This window comes from Cheilinus undulatus, linkage group 11 (assembly GCF_018320785.1).
Source record: "Cheilinus undulatus linkage group 11, ASM1832078v1, whole genome shotgun sequence".
NCBI classification, from domain to species: domain Eukaryota; kingdom Metazoa; phylum Chordata; class Actinopteri; order Labriformes; family Labridae; genus Cheilinus; species Cheilinus undulatus.
The window spans coordinates 41,680,900-41,705,484 of NC_054875.1; the positions used below are offsets into that span (position 1 = coordinate 41,680,900).

A 24,585-nucleotide genomic window follows, 5' to 3' on the forward strand; every position below is an offset into this window, starting at 1 on the left:
CGGATCAACAGATGGTTAGGGTGGAGAGGAAATTATATACAGCCACTTTAGTCAAAAACCACAGAAATTCACAGTGCCTTACCAACTGTTTTACAAGGCCAACCTTCAGCTTCAACAGCCTGCCAGGTACCGGGCAGACTAACACTGTCAGGGCCCATAATGGATGCCGCGCTGCCTCAGATGGAGCAGCAGCCCTGCAGGCCATGTATTTCTTTGTATTTAACTGGCAATGCATGAATAATAATAAAATCTGTAAGAGTTCACTGGGCTTCTTTCCGATGACTATCTGGACCTGTTTTAAAAGAAGTGAGTTTGAAAATGATCAGACGGCTCTCCAGTGATGGTTTCCAGCAGCATGAAAGAAGCTGTGATTTTAATCTAGTCAAACACAAGCCAACAACAGGGTCCACATTCCTCTCTTATCAGGGGCTTGATTTTCAAAAGTCTCAGACACAAGTCACTGTCTAGTGTGTTACTATTGCAAACTTTTCACCTCAAAGTAATCATCCCTCGCAACGTGAATGTTGTGATGAGGCCACTATCCATCCATGTATTAAAGGGGACATACTATGCAAAAATCACTTTTTCAGGCTTTTCTGGCCTGTCCACAATCCCCTCAAGTACCAGAAAAACTCCATTCCCTCCCCCCTCTCTTTCTCCACCTTTCAGAAAATGTGCGCTGAACCAAGGCGTTCTCAAATATTCCCCCTTATGATTTCATGTGGGGAGTAAGCTTCACCCCCAGGTTCAGTTAGCCCATCCCGCTTGGAAGAAAGCTCCGCCCTCCTCTCGTGCTCAAGATCAGGACAGCCACATCCTTTTCCTCACAGGGTCGTGGTCAGGGGCGGAGTCAGACAGCTCAGTAACATTTAAAGCCACAGACAGAAACAGCTTGTTCTGAGAAGGGCTGAAACAGAGAGGTTTTTGCAAAAATCTAATACTGGAGTGTTTTTACAGCAACAAACCTCACAAGCATGTTATGGGGGACCTCTGAGATCGATATAAACTTGTCTTAAAAGGGTAAAATATGTCCCCTTTAAGAGCAAAATAACAGGAACCCAGACTAGCAATGGTCCCGTCTAGGGATGCACACGGTTAATCAGTAAAACTAATTAAAAATCGTTTTTCAAATTAGCCGGCATGGGATTTTCTAGTCAGTTAAACTAATTACCTTTTATATTTTATGAACATGGGCTTGAACTCCCAGTCTATAATGCTCTTTTAAACTGTAATGAACCTCACGCACTAGAGGCCGCTGTAGCTTCAGTTAATGGCCGCTGCCTTCCTCCCTGGCACCTCACCTGATGTAATCATAAGAAGCTCATCGTGCCTAGCGGTTAGCGTTTAGTAGCAAGACTGCGGTACAACAGTTTTCTAAAGTAGTAAAGTGAAAATAAAGCGGTATGTGGGCTGTCGAGGGTTGAACTCACTCATAACTATTCACCCAATGTGAAAAGAGGCCAAATATCAAAGCATGATATTAATCTGCAAAGAACGACAAAGGCTGGTGGTGCTAGCTTTTAATGCTAGCCACCCTGTAGAGCAGGGGTCATCAAGTATATTTGCACAAGGGCCAAATTCAGTCTTGACAGAATCTCTGGGAGGCGGACTTCTAAATAAAGTAAAACTAAATCAATATTTTGTTCTGATTAACGTATTATTTTATTAGTATTTGTATTTTCTTTCAAAACGCAGGACACTTTTAGGCATTACCCTAGAGAAATCTTTCCTGATCTATAACGCCGTAGGCCACAAGGAGATACACATGCCCATAGAATTGGCTGGGCACCTGCCAATACTACTTTGCTATTGGCTAATTTTGCACCATTTTGCCACTTGTAACCCATTTTTGCCATTCTTATCTCCTTTAAACCACTTTTCTTGCCTGTCTTGCCATTTGTGCCACTCCATTATCAATTTTTTGCCACTTTTCATTACTTTTTCACCATTTTTTTTCACTTTGAACCCATTTTTGATATACTTTTTGACCCTTTTTCCTTTTTTACTGATGGTTTGCCACATTTTAACCTCTTTTCACCATTTTTCCTTAAAGTTTTTGTCCCTTAGTGCCACTCCACAACCCATTTGGACGCTTACCGCCCATTGTTGCCACTCTTTAACCCCTTTTCACCACTTTATCTGGCCATTTTTACTAGTTTTAACCCATTTTTTAAACATTTACAAGTGAATTTCTGTAAAAATAGATCAAATGTGAAGTCATTCTAAAACTATGTGATTGCTTTTGGGGTGGATTTAACAGCTGTAGACATTTAAAGCCAAAAGATACTCTTAAAACCACAGCATTTTCTTTTTCTGTTTTTCTGAATTTAATAATCTTCTGGGGACCAGACAGGAAGCTTTGGGGGGCCTGATTTGGCCCCTGGGCCGCCAGTTGATGATCAGTGCTGTAGAGAGTATATTAGGCTAACATCACACCTGCTAATACAATGACCCTGTGAGGAATTTGACTATTTTCCAGGGGTTTTCTCTTCTTTAGACTAGTAGGTCAAACAAAATGTAAATGAGCATCTAGTCAAATAGGGAAATAGATGCTTAGGAACATCCATAGACCCATCAACACTTAGCAGAGTAGGTGTTGTGAGAAAAAACACTATTTGAGATCAGAACTCATTTTCCCACCATAAAAATAAGTTCTAGCTGGTTTGAGAAGACTGAAATCAAAGTTAAAGCAGGCTGCAGTATGCTACAGGACAATTAAAGCTGCAGTGAGAGTATCAGGACAAGCCTGGATTCTTCTCATTTCATTGTAACATCTAATATGCTATTATGTCTTTATTTACACTAAAAAGCCCCGAGGATATATACTGATGCAGCAATTTATATAGCCAGGGATCATCCCAAAGTCTGCGTGATTAGTTTTATGTTTGCTTTTCATTAAAAACACAGTAAGCGAATGAATGAGTGTTTGTGTCTAAATCAGACTCTTTCCATGACATCACAGCTTGGCTCGTGGCGTGGAACATGCATCTTCAAAAGCAGCGAACCTGGATGGAAAATACCTCCAACCAGGCACTTCTGTGAAGCTATAACACACTGTGAGGGAAATTCATACATTACATTCTAGTTGAGAGGAAAATAACAACAAAAAGGGTTTGTGCTTTAGTATAATTAAGTCCATGGGAATTCATTAATCCTTAGTTCCAGCGTGTTGCTTGCCAACTTATGAAAACTTGTGAAAACTTCTGTAAAGCTTTGGAACTACACTCCATGACCAGCTGACACACAATCCAAATGAAGTAGACCATGCTGTGCAAGAAATAATAATACAAAAAAATGCCTTTTTCTTTATTAAAAGCTTGGAGTTGGAGGGGAGATGGGGAGCAGAGAGAGACTTAGAAGCTAAGTAATGAATGCCAAAAACTATGACACAGATCAGGAGGGTTTTCTAACGTAAACAAACTTTAGAGAGCCAAGATTTGAGAGGGGGAACAATGTGGATGTGGGAGTTGGAAAACAAGGAATACAGAGCGTTATGTATTTGAGCATGTATATAACAGGGCATATGAAGTCCACACAGGAAAGCCTGAATAAACTTTGCTTCAGGGGGAAGTGGGGTCTTCTTGTCCTGTAGATAAAACCAGGTTTCATTTCCCCGACAGGATGGTGACTCAGTAGGGGACAAACGATTCAGACCATCGTAAGCCACCGCACTGAAACAATGGGCGGCTGAAAACCTCGTAACCTATTTGTTATCCTCTTCAGATGTGTCATTGTGGAAGGAGACAATCACTTTCCTTGGGGTCAGATGGGGAGAAAAATGTTTACTATGGTATAAACACTGGTTTACCACGGCTTAACTAAGGTCAAGGATTTCCACATTTGGTCACCGAGCAGAAACAAGACAAGGCGGGTGATATAAACGGCAAACAGAAAAAAGTTCCTGTGAGAACTGGGGGTGTTTCAGTGTGTGGAGGTGTTTGTGCTGATGTATAACAAAGTAGAAGTATTGTTATGTCTCCTGGGACGGCAGCTGACATGATAACACAGACCAGACTGGAGCACTTCTCTTCCTGTCTCTCCTGAGGGCCTCTGTAGCCTCAGCGAGGGGCACAGCATGCAGAGGCCTGGTACCTGAGAGCTGAACTCTTCCATAAACAAGAAGCATATGGCGCGTCAACTAACAGTGGCTTCAAGGGGTGATCTTCAGTGCTAGTACACCTATGACTAATAATGTCTTATGCTAGCTGGCTTCATCATTAGAGGCCAGCTAGTGATAAAGCTTTAATCACTATAGTCCTGGGGAGGCTTTACAAGGGAGTAGGCTGTTCATGAATTTAGATAAAGTTAAACATTGCAAAGCAGATGGATTGGCTAGATTCCATGTCTGTCAATAGGCAGATCCCTCTTGCAAACTTCCAATCTGAAATGATTGCTCCTGGACTAAAAACAGACCTGACCAACCAGTGTTATTTGAAGAGAGTAAGGCAGTAGCTACAGGTCGGGTTTATACAGTAGAATGGCTGCTGCTGGTGTAGCGATTAGCTTGGATGTAGCTTAAGTATTGCAACAGTTTTATCAGAACTTGGCCACATTTCTTTATTAAAACAAGAGCAAATAATCACACTGAATGCTTTTCTTTGCAGAGATGTTTTTGCACTTCTTCCAACCGGCCTTGGCAACAAGCTCCACCGTTTATCAACTACAGCAGCACCTGTCTGGTGAGCTCAGGATACTAAACTAAGGAGCTGTGCATGTCTACTTCCTCATTTTGTCTTATCGCTCTGATCTGCCCGTAATTAAAGTGGCAGACAGAATAGTTGCCCAGTCGCCTTCTGAGAACTTTTAAAAATCCACTCTGTATGTGAAGTTGTCCAGTTAAATGTAAAATATAAACAGTATATGGAAATATGAAACAGTCTATCTTGCGTGTTAGCTTACCTAATACATTAAGTGTGAAAAATGACCTCATAGACACCAATTCAGGCTTTGACTCAGATGTTTCACAGTGGCAATGCCAAGTTCCATGGTGTAGCTGTGAGTTGTTATCTGCCTAAAGGTCGGACAGTCTGGATGTCCGGTTGTAATCTCTGCTCATTTGTGGTGCCAACCCAAACCCAAAATAAAGAAGAAGAAAAAAAGATGCAGTAGAAGACAAAGAAACGCCCATCTATTGGCCAGAAAAGAAAGCAGACGGTTTTGGTTCAAATCCCACTCAGGACCTTTCTGTGCAGCGTTTGGTGTTCTTCCCATACATACCTGAGTCCTCACAAGGTACTCCGGCTTCCAGCCACTGACGAAAACATGCCAGCTAGGTTAACTGGTGACTCTAAATTGCCCGTAGATGTGAGTGTGCCTGGTTGTTTGTCTCTACATGTCAACCCTGCTATTGCCTGGCAACCTGTCCAGGTTGTACCCCACCTCTTGCCCAATGACAGCTGGGATAGACTTTCGACTGAAGGAGAGAAGCTGTGTAGGGAATGGATGGAGGCATGCCACTTCCTGCCTTTGGTTAACAAGCTGGTCCACTTTACTTTCACGCCACAAAAAAAAAGCAACAGGATTTTTTGGGGGAGTGAACCAAGACCCCTATGTTTGGCAAACCAGAGTTCAGTTGCTCGGTCCACACTGGAGTTTAAATGAGCTTTCACATCACTCCAAACTAACCAGGGGAATGGACCAGGGTTTGTTTTAAGCTGGCTAAACAGAGCTCACAAGTTAGAGATACAGCTTTCGTGTTATTTATACCAAAAGTACAGCATAGATTATCTATGAAATGTACAGATCTGAATGCTGAAGGCAATAATGGACAGTTTTCTGAGCAGAGATGGTTTAGCATCTTTTCCACAGACATTAAGTGAGTAAAACTTTCTGAAGTACCTAAATCTGACTGATGATATGGAAAGTATCAAGTCAAGTAGTTTTGTTAGTTTCATTTGAAAAAATAACAAGAAAAAGGGCTCTGGGTTGATGACTTTGACTAGCACAACGCTATTTTAGTCAAGGACTTATGCATCAAGTTGCTACAGGGTAAACTTTCCTGAAGCAGACAGCAGTAAGATACAAACCCAGTTTGTTTTAAAGCCAAATGTAGTGTAATAAAGATTATTTCAAGACATATTTCATTTCAAAAGTGGAGAAGCTCAATATCGAAAGAAAAACAAAGTGGGTGGATTTTCGTTGGGTGATTTTTCACCTTGTTTTGATCTTCAGATTTTCAGATTCCATGTTAAAAGCAGAGGGAACTTTTGATTTGTGAAGTCACCTCATTTAATGAGCTCCTGAGGAGCGTCAGACATGCATCAATGCCAACAAAAAGCTCTTGAATTAAGATAAAAGAAAAGGGAAGCTGGTGTTTTTTCCCTTTATTTACCTTTCACTGAGCCATTACTCCTAATTCGTCTTCTAAAGACCTCCCTCTGAGAACATTAAGGAATTACCAACAGCTTAGGTGAATTTGCATCTTCCTACGCTCACAATAAATTCTTAAAAAGATGGCAGAGTCTCTTTTCACAGGTAGAGACTTGTCATACAGTAAGAGGAAGAGGAGGCATGGCGCTACTAGCCTCGGAGAGAGAGAAATCATCAGCTCTGATGACACACAGGGGTGGGATTTCTAATAAACACTTGATGGGATGTCAGGGTCAAACCTGGTTTTAGACGACAATGGAGAAGAAAAGAATGATAGCATTCCTTCAGAAAACTTAAGTACCCTGAAAAAAACTACTCTATTCACAAGAGACAAAAATGTCTTTTCTGAAAAGGGCAGCAACCCCCATCAGGGTAGCTGTAGAAGTTGGGAGGGCCAGACGAGACAATGCAGCAGCTCCCTTATGCAGAGTGAAGAACACCCAAGTGACTTCACATCAATGCCGCCTGCAAAGACAATGGCAGAGTGAATAGGGCACAGATGACTATGGAGCACCTTCAAAGAGGAAAGAGCAATACAGTTAACTTTGCATTTCAATGAATCTGTAATGAGTGTGAGCTGCAGGAAAAAGCCTGTAAGTACAGAGAGAAAAGCCTAAAGAAGGCAGTTTAAGATGAGTGAAAATCAGAGCTTGTACAAGCCTGTTACTGTCTTTTGTTCTTGGTACCTGCCTCAGTGATTCATGTTAGATTTAAAGCTCAGTGTTTCTCAAGAGGTAGTGGCACCACTGGCATTAAGAAACATCAAGGTAAAGACCTGATCACCCAAAATAGCAATAGGCACTAACCTTATACAATAAATATAGTCACTTGTATCAAATATGAAATATGAAAGTGAATCTGCGGTAATGTATAAATTGATGAGGCCTTTGGCTGTTTTGTGTTGACACTGTAATATTAGAAAGTTGGTCAAAGCATGCTCTAAAACTGGATTGCACCTTTAAGTTGAATCAATTTTACCCACTGCATAGGTAAACAAATGCCATGGACAACCTACGAGTCCCACTTTGCATCAGTGATGCTGTTAGCAAGTCATTTATTTGGTTTCTACTTCAACGTTTCTTCTTCTTCTTCTAATGGTAATCCTGCAGGTATTTCAGAGTTTGGTGCAGCGGTTTCTGTGATGTCACTGTGGCATGCTTAGAGGCAGTTGGGCCCTACTCCAAAGCAGCATGGCTCAGTTTGGATCGGTGTGGCCAAAAGTCATAGTGGGAGAGCCCTAGTGACAGAAAATGGATGGATGGATGAAATTGCCCATGCAATGTTCAGGCTGTTCTAGACTCTGTGTTGGCTTGTGCAGTCATGGCTTTCATACACCACCCTGTCTTTCTCGATAAGTTCTGCCTCAATTAACTTATTCTTCTATAATCATTACTAGAACTGTTTAATTGAATCTGAGAGCGATACTACTTCACTGCTATATTTATCATTAATAGTTCCCTTTTTCAATGCCAACCTAGCTGCTAACGCTAATTATGCCAATGTCCTATAAAATGGGAGAGAAGTTCGTGGTCACAACTGCCATAAATTTGTCTTTCATTTGTTGTTTTGTTGTTTCTCTTGTCCCTCATCTTGCTTTTCTCCACCCCTACCCTTCTTTCTCGCCCTTTCCAACCGCAGTGCAGCTTCGGAAAAGAGCTGTTCAGCATGAGTCTTGTCTATTCGACAGTCCAACCCACTGGAGGGAAGGTTTATGTCGCGGCTAAATACTGCTAGTGCTGTGCTAATGGTGATTAACACTGCTCTTTATTATAGATACAAATACATGCAAGCATACATACATACATACTAAATACATCAGATTCTGCTTTAGCCTGAGGGACACCCAATCAGTCTCTTCCCGACAAAAAGACTGAATTTTACTTATTTTTCTTTTTTTCAGTTAATTTTTATTTCTTTTATTTTTTATTCTTATTGTTTTATCTAATAAACAGACTTATTTCAAAATACATTGATTATTGGTGGAATCATTTCATATGCAAATTTAAATTACGTGTAAATATCTAAATAATGTTTTTTTTACACTGCTTTGGCAGAAACTGATCTGTTCATGCCAATAAAGCACATTAAAATTAAATTTAAAATTAAATTTAATTAAATCATAAATAACAGGGTATAGTCTTTTATTATAATATTAATGAATAATGCTGGTCTATTATAGGCCCCAGCAGAGAGTATGGTCTAGACCTGCCCTCTTTGTAAAGTGTCTTGAGATAACTTCGGTTATGAATTGCCACTGTAAAAACAATGACTGAAACAGGTGAGTTGATTAATTGTACAGCCTAACTGAGCAGGGATATTATCAGAATAAGAGCATTCTGAAAAAACCAGGTGAGTTTCTCAACAAAAATGCAAAAGAGGGCTTTTACGTTACAATGGAAGCGTAACTGAACTGTGTTTATCTTCCTTGCTACCAAAGACAATGTACAAAGCTAAAAAGAGGTAAATACGGCTCATACTTCATCATTTTCCTACCTATATTTGACAAGAGAAGCTTGTGATAAAAATGGGTGAGGCTGTGATTCTCAAAAGACTGTGAATGAGATCTGTCACTCATGCAGGCAGTCTGGAAGCTCTTGCTTGTTAACATGCACGCTGAAATAAACATCAAAGCGTGACGCAGCTGTGATGCAGCCACCATGCACCCAGTCTGTTATTTTTGTGCTCATTTTTGCTGATTAGCAAAGAAAGCAATGCAAAGACCCTATTGAGCTGCAACTGATTATTGTCATTCACCAGAAGTAGTCTATGTAAAATGAATTGTTACTATCACTAATACTGCTTTTACTAACCAACATTTGTTCTTATTATGTCTTATGTTCTTATATTTAGGCTGGGTTGATTGCATCCCCACTAAACTGCTCAGGGTTTGATTAAAATCATGCTAAAACCACCTCTACCAACCCACCTTGGCTGGGTTGTTTTGGTCCTGAAGAGTTTGATTGTGGTGATCACATATGTCCAAATGAACCGGCCCAAAGCTGGAACTCCCCTCTGTTATAAACCGGCTTATCTAAATGATCCAGGTGAGGAAACCGGAACTGAACTGATAATCAAATACTTTCCAAAGCAGACACAAAGAAGGAAATAAATGCTGCGATCTGTGGCATCTACAAATAGTTTCTGATGATTAGCTGCTTTTTATTACTTGTGTTGTTATCTGTGTGTCCTCAAGACATCCTGTGACCTCACCATGAACTCTGGCTGGCTTTATTGCCCCTTTAGCTCCGTAACACAGGAATGAAAAGAGATTTATACTTCACTAAAGAGCCAGAGGGCATTTGTTTTGTCTGATATGGATATTTTTCCACCTCTATAAACACTTGCATATGACACAACAAATACAGTCAGCAATCCCTTTAATATATGAGGTACTTGTGCCGGATTAAAGGGCTTGTTGAGCAGAGGAAAAGTGCAGAAATAGTAATTTCTCATCTGGCAGTACATGATTTACTGGCCAGTTTGGTTACAGGGTGGCCACTTTGATCACCAGGGTGCACGGCTTCCGCACAACAGTGATCACAGTCAAAGAGTGACGGTATTTTGTTTTCTTAGGTTTTCGGAGGAAATTGCTGACCTAAGTGAAGTTAGATGAATAATCAAAGAGGTTTAATGGTTGAAAACTTACAGAAACATCCTAAAGTGTCAATTAAAGATTACATTCTCAAAGTAGGAGTGGAGAAGCTCTAAGGCGGATACAAAAGTCTATAAAACTGCGGTTAGAAACAAAAGCCATCCACAGATGCACGCTTCAAAGAGGCGATGTCAACGTGTGTGGAGGTGTGAATGGAAAGAGCAGGACTCCAGTTACAACAAGCGGCACTCAGGAGTATGTGAGCTCATGTCAGCACATGCACGGCGCTGCTGCAGTACCAGCTGAGGTGCAGCTGTGTTTGGAGTTCTGTCCGACACGTTGGGCATGAAAGTGCAACGCTCCTGCAGCCACAGAGCGCCGTGTTGTGAAAAAAAAAAAAAAAAAAACAAACTTACGGGAGGTGGGGTTAAAAAAACACGTAGACATGTTTTATTCATCTGAGGGCTTTGATGCATCTCTGCAATCTAAGTTTCTGCTTTGCATCACAGAGCATGTATCACTCTGATCTCTGAGGTTAGCAGAAAATATGGGTCTTTCACAGAAATCCCTGCATTGAATCTATTCTAATAACGCCATACGACAGGACAGGCACAGGCTGCAAAGAGGGAGGAGAGGAGATCCATCTTTAAAGGACCATGCTGATGTTTTTGCATATTTAGGCAGGCTGAAAAGAATCCATGCATACCTAATATCTTTCTCCCGCTTAAACATTCCTGCAGTAACAGACCTTTTTTTGGTCAAGTGTCGACCAAAATCTGATCAAAAGACAACCTGCTGATGGTTTCTTTTGATATTTATACAATCAAAGGTAGGGAAGAGGATTTAAACTGAGCTTAATGTCTTTAAGTTGAGCACATAAGGGTGTGTGCCTTTGAACTAAAACAAACTACATGTTCAATCTGTTCTCTGAGGAGGGCCAAGAAGCATAAACTTTCTAGTCAAAATGATCCACTTACACTCACGTTGGCCATATTCACCTGAAAATTCCAGAAAAAAAATAATTCAAGAAGCAAGAGGTCATAACTAAGACCTGAATTGCAATTAAAAAGTGAAAAATATCCAACAATTTTGCAATAAATTTTACACCGTACATTAAACCTCTGCTGTGGGTGTCTACAGTCATGAACCCTACATACTTGTGCGCTGGTGTGTCCATGTAGCTCTGCAAAACTCTGCCTACATGGTAGCAGTGCAGTTTCTATGCAGGGAATATCAACAGGTTCAGATTTCCTTAATTTCAGACATTCATGTTCTTTCCACTTATTTCCTTTATTGCTTGTTTTTCAAAGCGTTGAGAGTATCTAGGTTTGATAAATGCACATGATTCAGATGCTGTAGAATCAACAGGTAATCATGTGTCATGTTCTCGTGGTTGGTAGAGTTATGGTAAATGGACTGGATGGTAAATGGCTACTCAAAGCGCTTTGACACCCACACACAGTCATTCACTGACAGCAGAGGTTGCTATGGAGAATTGGTCATCAGTATTAGCTAATCCAATTCATACACTTCCATACCCATGTACTCACAACCTTCCAACTGTGAGATGACTAACTCTACCTACTGTGCCACAGTCAGCCCCGATGATTTCTGCCATAATCGAAGTCCTGATTGGAAGTATGATGGCCACTGGATCAGCTGAGGCAGAGGACGGAGGAATTTCTCCTATGTTGAAAATCTTATAAGGAATATGATGCTAACAGACAGCCCAGTCACAAGGCTCTTGGTCTGCTTTGGATCAATGTGGAATTACTTTCTTGCAAAGGTCCACCTCAGGCTACGAATGTAGATTTCTGCAAAGGCAGGTCTGTCCAAAGAAATGGTTTAGCTCCTTAAAGTCCTGGCAAATAGACCCTCCCTAGTTGTCATTTAGTAAAATCTTGGCGTGCACAGTGGATCAGAAGCATTAACACTCACTATGGTTAACACTTACTGTATGTCCGGCAGTACAAAGTGCATTAGAGAAGCTCTGAAAAGATAGAAACTAAACTAGTGTTGTCATTTCATGGAAAAAAGACTTGTTTATTTTTTTTTTTTTTTTAGTTTATTAAGATGTACATTTTGACTCTTGTAAATTCACGAGAAACCAAATAAATGCTTGAAATTTACAAGAAAAATGTGAAAACTTGAAGTGTGTTAAGTCATGCATTTAGAACTCTAAAATTGGAGGGGTGTAAATGTTGCTTTTGACTTGATGAACTTGAAAAGTTCAATTTTTTTACACTTATGAAATCATAAAGTTGTAAATTTACAAGAAACAAACCTCAAAACGCTGGTAGTATTAGAGCCATCTGGATGCTGCCAGTGTGTTGTTTTCTTTAGAATAGCTGCAGTTTAAATCGATGTCTCTGGGCTAAAATCACAAGTATTTCCTCATTGATTTATCTCATCAAAACGTCTCATTTGATGAGGCTCCCAGCTGTATGAGTTGCACAAGGCAAACAGCATTGTTTGGTTTGTTTTTTATTCTGCATAATAGGCTACTTTTGACTTAATCATTATAAAATTCTACGTTTAGTTTCTCTTAAATATACCAATTCATTTTATCAAAAAAGTTTACCCTTTTCCCCAAAAATTTACAGACCCTTTTAACTTTTTTATATTCTTTAAGAGTGGCCCTGATACACTGTTGTAAATCAGCAATGGAGGGACTTCAAACAGGAAACTACTGTATGAATGAAATAAATATTTTTAATGGTTTAATGAGTAATAATAGTTATTTAGGTTTAGAATAAAAGGTGAACGTTGCCAAATTAGGGATGGACCATGTTGTTCCTCACCTTCATGGGCTCTTCCATGACTCAACCCCCCCCCCCCCCCATATGTGCAGCTTTGTGCATAGGTATAGGGCTATAAGAACCCATGACAAATACTATATTGAAGATTTGATGGGTCTTATTTTATGTGTTTTACATCATGAAATATTGTCAGATTAATGTGTACTAAAGTAAATGTGATTAGATGTTTTGGGTAAAAATAAGACAATAAAACTTCAAGTGATTATTGTTAGCATCTGTACCTCAAGGAGCTATTGTAATCGAGACACCCACTGGGAGAATCCAGAAAATGCTTTACAAATGCTAGCTTTTTTGTCCATTTAACACATCACAGCTTCCCAAAACTGTTTTAATTTCCTGCATTTCACAAAGTCATGCAAAGCTAAGAGGAGTGAAAACAGAGCAGCGTGTGAGACTCCACACACAAATTAAAAGAGAAAATTGACAAAACTCTGCAGAGAGAGCTAAACTTGGCTGGAAAAAGATCACAAGAAACCCCTGCTGAGAAACAGAGTCAGGTTCACCTCCTTGACCCCTTTACCGGCCTGAGTCACACCTCACTGCAGAGTCAACAAATGCCAGCCCGCCGGCCTGCGCTCCATATGTGCCAATGTCCTCGAGGCGGGGGGGCGAGCCGCCTCAGTGCAGCATTGTCCCTTCAGCCAAGATGGCCTCTCTCCTGGGGCTATAATTCAAACAATGCAATGTTTACCAGAGCCGGTCTTCAAGCAATTATGTGAATGGGTCTGGAGGGGAGGCGGACCTGATCTACTGTTCAAACTGTGGAGTGGAGCCGCTGTTTGCACTGCTGGGCTTTGCAACTCCATAGAGTCGGTCCTCATTGAGACTGAATGGGAATTACACTCCAGGTAGTCAGGTCACCAGAGAGAGAGAGAGAGAGCAAAAGAGAGAGAGAGAGAAAAGCTCCTCACAGACCAAATAAATCATCAGGATAAAATGTAGCAGGATGACTTTTAGCAGCTGACTGAAATGGCTGAGATACACACATAGACGAAAGACAATACTTTACGCCGATGACACACGCTTTTCCGCCTATACAGGCAAAGGAATCCAGGGCACCCTTCCCCCAACCCCCATCCAACCCCCGATGAAGTCAAGGGACACTTGTGACCGTCTATACTGGGAGAGATCTCTGTGCCAAAATTACCAGCAGAGGTCTGATGTCATAGATCAGAAAACAAAGTGGGCCCTCAGACATTTTATGATTGAGTAAGACCAGAAGACATAGCCTGGAGGGTTTTTCACGATACCAGGATTTTAAACTGCCACATGACTATCAAGAATATAAAAACCTGCTTTGACACCAACAATAGTCCTGAGCACCCAGTGCTGGGTAACTGCTTGTTTTAAAGTACCAAATATTGCAGGCAAACTCCTGCAAATTGCAAAAAGCAAGGATTCAGCATTGAGGTGTAACCAGCTTATTTTGCATTAAATGCAGTGATAATGCTATTTTTGAATTCACTAAAGAGTCTCCTTGATTTTTACATCATGTCTTTGATTGTGTCTTTAAACCATCAGCCCATACAGCAGATGCCAGATTGATACAGGTGTCAGAATCAAAATCAAACCCATCAATACTAGAGGTCGACTTATAATTGGCTTGTATCTCGTTGATTATCTGTATCAATAATTTTACGTTTCTGATAATCAAATGAATCAAAGATGCACCTTTGCTACTTTGGCTCCACTGCAAAGTGTGTCATCTCCGCTATTATGTTCTGATTCTTCATGGTCTCACATACGGTGGCTGGGAAGCCAAAAAACATTCTCTTCTGTGCAAATTGGGCAGTCTGATCCACTTATTTCTCCTCTGCATACCAGTCTTATGAAGCACCTTTTATAATACTCTGAAAGTTTTTGATACTACTGCTAATTATAATAAACTGTATCATTTAAGAACATGTTGTTGAACAGCACTGAAAATTTTGCAGCCTTAATGATCTTTTCAACCAGAGAGTGAATTTTTAAGATTTAGTTGAATATTAAGCTGTTTAAGACAATCCTGGGATCATTTCTCACACTTGTACATGCTGGTGGTTCACAGCAGGCTGAGGGGGGCTCATTTGTTATCGAGACCTCTTACCCACGGAGAGTTTTTATTGACTTTGATTGTTTGAGTTGATGCGCATGACCCTGGCATTCCAGCGGGGGTGAGAGGAGGGTCCGTAGTAACACCACAACGTGTGCGTAATTGAATCAAGAGAGACAGTCTGCCTGCTAGTTCAAAGTCATAATGCAAGAAACAGATGCTTGTGGTTCCAGATAATTCAATTACGGTGTTATTGTTGGCTTGGTAGTCAATCAAACTGGGGTTAGAGTGTAGAGGACATCTCCTTTTACCAAATAGTGTCAGAGGACAGAGGCTCTCTGGGGAATGGATGGGTTTTATGGATCGATGATGATTTAAATATAGAGCCTGAGTTACCTTTTAAGATGCAACTAATCACTCAACCAATCATATTTCAACTAAGCACTAAATAATATTATTATTAATTCCATGAAAACTTACATATAGCCTGCAGCATGTCTACACCATAGTCTGGATTTTATTACCCAACAATATTCTCTTATGTGCTAGCTAGAGTCGTCCCCATGCCAAAGTTTAAAGCTTTAGTATGAAACTGGTAAAAATCAAACGATACTGATAACAGCAACAGAAGTTAAAGGGACCAAGTGTTGGGTTATTTCCTGTCCTTCATTATCAAAAACTGCTGGCAAGCTCCTGCACACTGTCTAAATTGCACAATAACATTGGCAACATTTAGTTTTTGTGTAATCGATAACGATAACTGTTTCGATGAAAAGGCAAAAGAAAAATAAGTTGAAGGGACCGAGTCCTGAGTTATATTTTGTCCTTGTCAAAAACAGCCAGCAAACTCCTACACACTGTCTAAATTGCACAATAACATTGGCAACATTTCGGTTTTTGTGCAATCAATAACGATAACTGTTTTGATTAGGGCCCCTACAACTTCTTTTTCTGTTGCCTTTGAACGAAAACAGTTATCGTATTGATTGCACAAAAAATGTTGCCAATATTTGTGTGCAACTTAGACATTGTGCAAGAGTTTGCCAGCAGTTTATAATAAGTAAAGGCAAGCAATAACCCAACACTTGGTCTATGACTTCTAGTTCTGTTGCCTTTTAATCTAAACAGTAATCTGTACTGACTGCACAATTACGAAAAATGCTGCCAATTAAATTGTGCAATGTAGACACTGTGCAGGAGTTATTCGATAAGTAGGGACAAGAAATAACTCAATACCGGTCCCTATGACTTCATTTTTTGTTGCCTTTGAATCAAAACCATTATCTGCATTGATTGCACAAAAACAGAAATGTTGCTAATGTCTGTGTGCAATTTTAAACAGTATTCAGGAGTTTCTAGCCTATTTTCGATAAGAAAGGTCAAGAAGTAACCCAATACTGGGCCCTTAGGACTTCTTCTTCTGTTGCCTTTAAATCAAAACAGTTATTGATATTGATTGCACAAATACAGAAAAGTTGCCAACAGTTGTGTGCAATTTTGACAGTTTGAAGGAGATTGCCAGCTGTTTTTGATAAGAAATGACAAGAAAAAACTCAATACTGGGCCATTATGACCTCTTTTTTTGTTGCCTTTGAATCGAAAATAGTTATTAGTATTGATTGCGCAAGAACAGAAATATTGCCAATGTTTGTGTGCAATTTAGACAGCATCAGTAGTTTTTTAGCATTTTTTTTTTTTGATAAGCAAGGTTATTTTTTGATAAATAACCCAATCATGGGTTCCGTACTGATTGCCCAAAACAGAGATGTTGCCAAATGCCAACGCTGTGCCTGCAATTTTGTCAGGGCGCAGGAGTTAACCCGCATATTTTGATAGATTTATTCATTTGCAATGCAACTACCCTTTGCAATATTGTAGTTTTTAAAGTTTTGGCACTTTTCACATCATTAATGTAACTGATATTGATATCTATGCATGGCTGTACAGCATGAGGAGTTTATTAGAAAAATAAGGTTTATAAGGAAGAAACATCATGCAGAACCAGACTGAATCATAAACAACCAAAGAGGGTGAACTAGATGCTCCTTTTCTCCAAACTCTCTGACCCAACAGAAACCTACAGATGCTTTTATTCACAGGAAACCTTCCACACTTTGTGGTATGTCACCCCTGAATGTTAAATATACCTTATAGTCATCAGCATAAAGCTTTTCAAATGCCTGGAATATCACAGCTCATATCCTCTTCCATCCATCAGGTGAAAGATTTATGTGTCCTGGCCGCCACAGCGATGTCCCATCATTCAAAAAAAAAGCTTCCCTTCAGATCAGATCAACACAGAGGAGTCACAGATATCTCAGCCATGACAGCTCTGTTTATTGGAGGGCACAAAGGTGAGAGAGCAGACGGGATTTCTGGAAGGTGGTGGTGGGGGTGTCTATTCTCAGCAGCAAGGCGATGCTCATCCTCTATATGATTCACACCTCCGATATAGCCGAGTAGAAGTTTACTGGACTAAAATATCACTAATTACAGTAGGAAAATACCAGCAATACACAACAGATGAAGTAATTTTAACAATCAACAAAGTGAGATGGCAATAACTTTGCTAATCTGTTACTCATAATCACTCAGATGATCAAACTACTGAATCGTAATGGTGACCCTGATGAATGCAAACGGTTTGATTTGGTTTTAATGATGATTTTACGGTGTCATGTTGTCACTTCATGTATATTTGCATTCATGTACTTGCAGTTTAAAGCTGTTTTTACTGTCTTAAGTTCATGTGTCGCTTTTTGGGGGGGTTTATATATACAAATTACCCTTAAGAGACGATAAGTCAATGTTAGAATTTGATTAAGTCAACTATCAGGCAAAATGGGAAATATTTTCATGTCTGGCTTTCCAAATTTGACAACTTGCAGATGTCCTCTATTCAATTTGACTCTGTATTAAATAAACAAGACCACTGGTATGGCCAAATACGTAATTTGAAGATATTAACTTTGACATCCAAGAACTTGTCTTGGGAATTTTGGAAGTTTCAAACCAATTATTGAGGAAAAAAGAAAATTGACAGTAGCAGCTCCACAGGAAACAGCAAAATAATGATGTTTAAGTGAATAAAATTGAGGGAAAAGAATCAAAGTTGGTCCATTGCCCAGTCTGTGACAAGTGCATCCTTCTTTAAATAGTTCCCTTTTGCACTTAAAAGGAGTTTTACTACTCTGTTATAAGTAAAGAAAGCAAAAAAGATAGGTTAGTCCAACTGTGAGAGGGCAGTAAAGCTCGTATGATGCTGTTTTTTTATACATTTTGCACCTAAAATCACTACTGCAACTGCCAGAGTACTCAATGCAAAGTGCAGCCTGCCTGACTTTGAGGAGGTTTTAGGAGCTGTGGACTCCAGTGAGACTATGAATAGCATGTATCTATGGACAAACTTAGCCCAGCTTCACTCAACAGCAGCTTCTAGTTTGTCCTATTACTTTTAAAAGCATCTTAACGGTACATGCTGATATGACAGAGTGAGCTGAGAATCATTTATACAACCCACATGCATGTTTGCAGCCCTGCAGGGGCACACCGCACTATTTACTGAACAGAAATAGCACCATCAACACATGCCTCACTTTTTCTGCCTTTAATAGGACATAAAAGCACTGGTTTGTAACTTTGGCTTCACCTCTTGGAGTTTGAACAGCTTTAGAGGAGATTTCTGCGCGTGAATGAGACACTAAAACCACAATGGAGAGTTTGAAAGTGAAGAGAAAGAGTAAAGTTTGAGCTCACTTACAGTAACGAGCTGGCATGACAGGATCAAACAGAGGATAAGTCCACAGATCGAAGTGGTCGGAGTGCCCATTTTCCACCAACCCAGCACAGGCTGCAGATTGCTGGGGAGAAAGGGAAAAAAAACCCGAGGTCCTTCACTGGAGTGGTGCACCTTTTTTCAGACTTTTTCTTCCTCTGTGAAGAAACCCGGACTGCTGCTGCTCCTCTTCGCCCCACGCCCGGTGGGACTTCATCAACAGGTACGAAAACGGATCCTTTTCTCACGCGTTTTTGTTGGAAGAAACTCCAAACTTTTGCTCCCTCGCTCGTGCACTCCGAAACTTGGGACTTGTTGTGTGCTAAGTGCGGTCCTGCAAAGTCACTGGGAAGTCCTGAGCTGGGACAGAGAGAGAGAGAGAGGGAGCGAGAGAGAGAGGGAGAGAGAGCTGCAGGAAAAGTAAAAGGCGGAATGGAATTCAGGGAGTGCTGAAAGAGAAGACAGATAATCCCGGTGTGGGGAGACACCACCTACAGTTCCTCGTTTAGCTCTTTACGCGACCACGCACGGCTCACGTGCGCGGATACCTTAGAAAATTATTCTACTGTTGTTAATACAGTGTCGCCATAGGGACAAAAAGATCTGCCTGCGGTGCTTAAGAGTTCAAAACCAAAAATTAAATCAGAAGTTTCAATTTAAGCAGGACTTAGCTACAGTGTCCTAGGGGAGACTGGGGTTGGTTGTGACACTTCTTAGTCTTGTATTACTTATTAACAACACTAGAGGCGCTACCATAGATGGGCTAATAGGGCTAAGCATTTTTGTACAATAAAACTGGAAGTTCATTCTTCAAATAACTTTTTTACTCTTTGTTTTAAATTTCATGACATCCAACCCAAAATAGCAACCAAACTTAGCCTCCTGGCTATGAAAACGTCACACACACTCTCTTAAAGGGCCTAATTTTCACAGCCCAAATACTCAATAAGCTAGCACAGAGAAGTCAAGCTATGGCTATAGCTCCATTAGGCTATTAAACTGGTCCACTTTCCTTATCCCAGTATACAAACCTGAAGGGATAATTGAGCTATTGACAGACTCCAAACACAACATGGCACGCCTTTTGAGCTAGATACTGCTGGACTGATTTCCGGTTGACCTTGCTAACAAGTTAGCAAGCAGCTATCCAGCTGTTCGTCGAATGGTGAAAACATGAACAGCTTTAGAAAATCAGAAAACTAGCGATGACTTACTTTTGGTACAGATGTGATGAATGCCTTTGTGTTTATGGGAATTATACGGTTTCAACTTGCTGGTCCAAGCCTGGCACAGAAACTATGGAGCACGTGCAAAACACCTGGTCCAGTTTGGGTCTTATTGAGCTGGTCAAATGCAAGGGTAAGTTAATTTCCACCACATAAATTAGGAGTGTTGGTCCCACTTTGAGAAGCGGAGTGTAAAATTGAGACGTCAGCTGATCTAAAGCAAGCCCTCATCAGCTGACGGCCAACTTATTTGCTTCTAAGCACACTATTGGCTAATTGCACTCAGGCCACCATGCCATATTTAACCTGGCTGCGCTTTGCTGCTCCCTCTGCAAGCTGCTTTTGCAACCCTCCTCCACCCCAGCTCCTCCTCCATTCTGCTTCTCACTTAATCAGTGTCATTCTGTTGTCTTTAATGTCTGCACTTCTCTGGGGTTTTTGCTGCTTCTAATAATGGTAATAATTGTAAATTAATATTGGCTAATAAAGAAATATTTATAACCCCAAATCATGCGTTTCTTGACAGTGGTTCTGAATAAAATACTATTTAGTACAATTTTACTTGCACTAACACATTTACATGAATTAAATAAGTTGAGTTTTTGTCCAACTAATAAGTAATAATAAGTTGATTATTTCTAACTGCATGTAAACATACTGACTGTGACCCCCTCTTTTATTCAATTTTGAATAATGGCACCTGTGGTGTTTCAGCCAGTAGTTATTCTAAGAAACTAACTTCAAATCTCTTTAAAAAATTCAATAAACACTGTAAAGCAGAATAGTTTGTAATGCTTCCATGGGTAACTTTATGGTTGAGTTGATTCAATTCCTAGTCCACTCTCTCTTTTATCAGTCAAAAGTATCACCAATTGTTTGTTTCAGAAAAGTAAAAAAAAAATAATAACAAAAAGTTGATTTTCTCTTGAATTTGTCTTGTTAAAAGTTTGAGTATAGAACTGGCCAGTCTTGTCACTGGTGGTCTTGTTTGCATGTTTTTAAGATGCATCAATATGAATTCTAGTCTATTTCAGCTAAAATTGCAATGTAGCGATGCTAATTCTGCTAGCCTATTAAAGGAAATTTGCTTTATGTATTAGCATGAAGCTAACAAAATAAGATGGACTTTCCAAAATCAGCTGTAAAATAAATACATAAATAAATAAAAATAAAAGTTGTACTGCCTCCTAAAACACAATAGCATCCATAAATCTCACAGCAGCTCTGGTTGCACTCATACAGCTAGAGGAAAAATATATGCAAATTAGCAGAAAATTTGACCTACTTTTAACAAAAGGCATGCAGTTTTGGATGTAGAAACTTAAACATGCAAATACTCATGTAACCAACAATAAAAGAAGAACATTTCCACTTTACTTGACAGTTTAATTCCATCCATTTTAGCATAAAGGAAGCATAAGCAATACAATACATGCAAAATATGCAACAAAGATAATATCCCTGTAGTTCAAAAGTTCACTGTAATTAAAACACAAGTGTAAGTAGTCTAGTTGTGTGCCATACTGTTAGTTGCTAAATATAAAAATGTACCTAAGAACATAATATTCAAAAACATGCACAAATGTTACATAAAAATCACCAATGGTTTGCTTTTTGTTTGTTTACCTTAAGTCACATAACTGTTTGCATGCTGAGTAAAACAGGAATAGCTGGATAAAAGTGGAACCCTTTTCAATATTTTTCTAAAAAAGTAATAAAAATGTGTCAATGCTAGTTTTCATGGACTTCTAGATATTTGTATTGGATAAATTGTTCCTATTTATAACTTTCTATACTGAAATGTCACGTATATAATAAAAAAAAAATCATTCAAAAAAATGAAGTACAAAAAAGTGTAAATGAAGATGAATGGAGGCTGTCAAAAACCTGCTGTAAACCTGCTCTTCTTCTGTCGTTCACTTTTCATGCCTTCAGGTCACATATTTTCAAAGTCCCAACTTGCTAAACTGAAGCGTGGTTTCACATTAATCCACGTTTAACATCATAAAAGTCCAGTTAATGAATGTTTTAGTTAAAGCTCCTTGTCATGAAAAGACTGTGACTGCGTATTTTTGGTGTGAAAAAGAATAACTGCTGCAAACTTCATTTAAAGGAGCCTAAGTATCTGAACACTGCATACTTTAGCATTAAGCGCCCTCTTGTGGTTTAATACCATAAGAGGTATTAAATCGAGGACTGAAACAACTTCTCTATGCAGAGAATAAAATTATGCAACACATGCAGCAGACAGAAAAAGAGATAATAAAATCCTCTGTGTTATGGAACCATAAAGTGATGTTGTAAACACAAGCTAAATATGTCAGAAATATGTCCTACAGCTGTATTTAGGCCTTTAGAGAGCAGGACTGAGTGTCTGTAAGCAGAATTTAGAGCACACTTTAACACTCAGAGATGTGTGAGAACAGCTGTTTCCAATTAAAAGCTGAACCCTGAATAGAAATAGAGAGGAGCTGCTCTCATCTGCTCACCAAAATAGGCTAAAAGGAGATGACTAGAATGGGCTTATCCAGCTCTCTGGTATGATGTGAATGTGTCTGTTGTTAGATTTACATTCTTACAGGGTAATTAGATTACACAGCTGTGTTTAGAGGAAATTAGACTTTGATTATGAATGAAATACTTTTCATTAAGCTGACTTCTTGTTACTCATTAAAAAATACCCAATCCACATAAGTGCTAATGCTTACTTCAAAGAGGGTTAACTACTGGATGACAGATGTGTCTGTTCTCAGCTCCAGATGTTTCATTTTTTCTTCTCACACCTGTTTAAAGCTTTTTCATAGCTGCATGCTGGTTATGAAAAAGACTGGAACTAAAACGGACTCCTCTGTAGTATATATATCATAAAGATGAGGACAAAATTATAAAACTCCCACCCTGTGAAAATTTTAGTTTCCCCAAGTATTTCCCAAGTACACAGGTTTTCCAAACATCCTGGTTTTATCTTGGATACTAACATTATTCTACCTTGCACACAGAACCAAAATTATTTCTGAGAAAGAAAAAAACAACCAGTGTCTTAATCATGACCTTTTTGTTGAGCCATAGCACAAACCCCCGTTGTTCAATGATGGTCTCTGTCATGCTAAAATCTTGTAAAAATCATGTTAAAACTGAGTTATCTTCCACTGTACACACTGTATAAAAACTACAGTAAGGGTTTGAGCTGTCACTGGAGAAAGCGTCAGGAAAAAAACCCCAAAATAAATCAGTATAGACTCGAGAAAAATAATTGTTGATGCTCTCAAAGCAGGAGAAGCACTGGAACAAGAAGTCTGGTCAAGAAAATCAAAGAGAGCCACTGGAACAGAACAAGCCTGGCAGAGGTAGGAAGAGAAGGATTGCAAAGACCCTGGATAGAAAGCTAGTGAGAGATGTGTCTAAAGACCCCCGAACAACTGTCAAGATACTAGTGAATGTCTTAGACAAGTGAGGAATTGTAGTCTCAAAGAAGACCATCACTAGAGCCCTGCACAGGAATGGACCTCTTCTGCAGAAGAGACAATCTGGAGAAAGATTGTGCTTACTGGAAGCATGTCCTTTGATCGGATGAGACTAAACTAGAGCTCTTTGGCCACATGAGATGTTGGGGATGTTTGGAGAAAGAAGGGAGAGGCTTAGAACCCAAAGAACACCGCCTCCACAGTGAAACATGTTGGTGGGAGTGCTATGCTGTGGGGATGCTTCAGTGCATCTGGAACTGTAAACCTTGTCAAGGTGGAAGGAATCATAAAGAAAGACTGATATATGAAGATGTTGAAACAAAACCTCAAGCAGTCAGCAGCGAGACTGGATCTGGGTTGTCGCTTTGTCCTCCAACAGGACAATGACCCAAAACAAACAGCACCTTCCTTCAGAAGACCAGAGTGAACGTTACTGACTGGCCTGCACAAAGCCCTCCCATTGAAAATCTGTGGGGTGAACTGAAGACCATGCTAGAGGACTTTGGTATTTCTGGGTTTTCGCGAAACGAAAATGTTTCTGCGTGCGACGTAAAATAATGTAAGCATACAAAATAAAACTAGGATGTTTGGAAAAGCTGTGCCAAAACTCCTAGCTCTGTTTAAAAGTGTTTGGGAAATACTTGGGAAAAACAGACATTTTCACTGGGGGGCTAATAATTTTGTCCTCATCTGTACATCAGCCTTAAGTATCGGTAAAATGGACAACTGTTCCATCAGGTCAAGTTTGTTGCTGAGAGCAGCCTTTCTCACCTGGGGTGTCTACTGGCATCATCAGTGGTGCCTTCAAAATGCTTTGAATTCAACCAAAAATGACCAGGAATATGCAGATCATTAGCTGTTAGTTAAAATGGTTGTGACAATATCGGCAAATGGGAAATCAGCAAAAATCAAATATTGAGCATCCTAGAAGTCTGATGGTATACGAATAGTGCTGAAGGGCTCAGAATCACTCTATAATGATAATATCATCCTCTTGGCTGTGTTTCCCTAACTAACTGTAAAACATTTTATCATTTTTTACCTCTCACCAAAGCCTCCTATAGACAGATGTTTTACATTCCCCTTTCTCTACATATATAAATTGGTTTTCTAGAGCTGTTGCTAAGCACGTCAGTAAAATAAAAAAACAAAGGGAGAGGCTGAGACTGAATCACAAGTCCTCCTAGCTGAAGTTTGTTTCTGTGCTCTTTAGACTCCTCTTCAATACCACAGAGAGATCATTTCTGGTCTTTGACCGTGAATACACACTGGAAGCATCTCACTGACCACAGTGGTGTGATTTAAGGA

At 39.7% G+C, this 24,585-nt stretch overlaps 1 protein-coding gene across 2 annotated transcripts in view; it reads right to left on the bottom strand.

The window, feature by feature from the left end:
• hspg2 (heparan sulfate proteoglycan 2) overlaps positions 1-19,020 on the bottom strand; it is a 181,626-nt gene extending 162,606 nt beyond the window's left edge. For both annotated transcript variants that reach the window (XM_041799680.1, XM_041799678.1), the window contains exon 1: positions 18,573-19,020. In XM_041799680.1, coding sequence (XP_041655614.1) covers positions 18,573-18,641 — 69 coding nt within the window. In that variant the 5' untranslated portion in view covers positions 18,642-19,020. The remainder of the gene's footprint in view (positions 1-18,572) is intronic.
• Between the last annotated feature and the right edge of the window lie 5,565 nt (positions 19,021-24,585).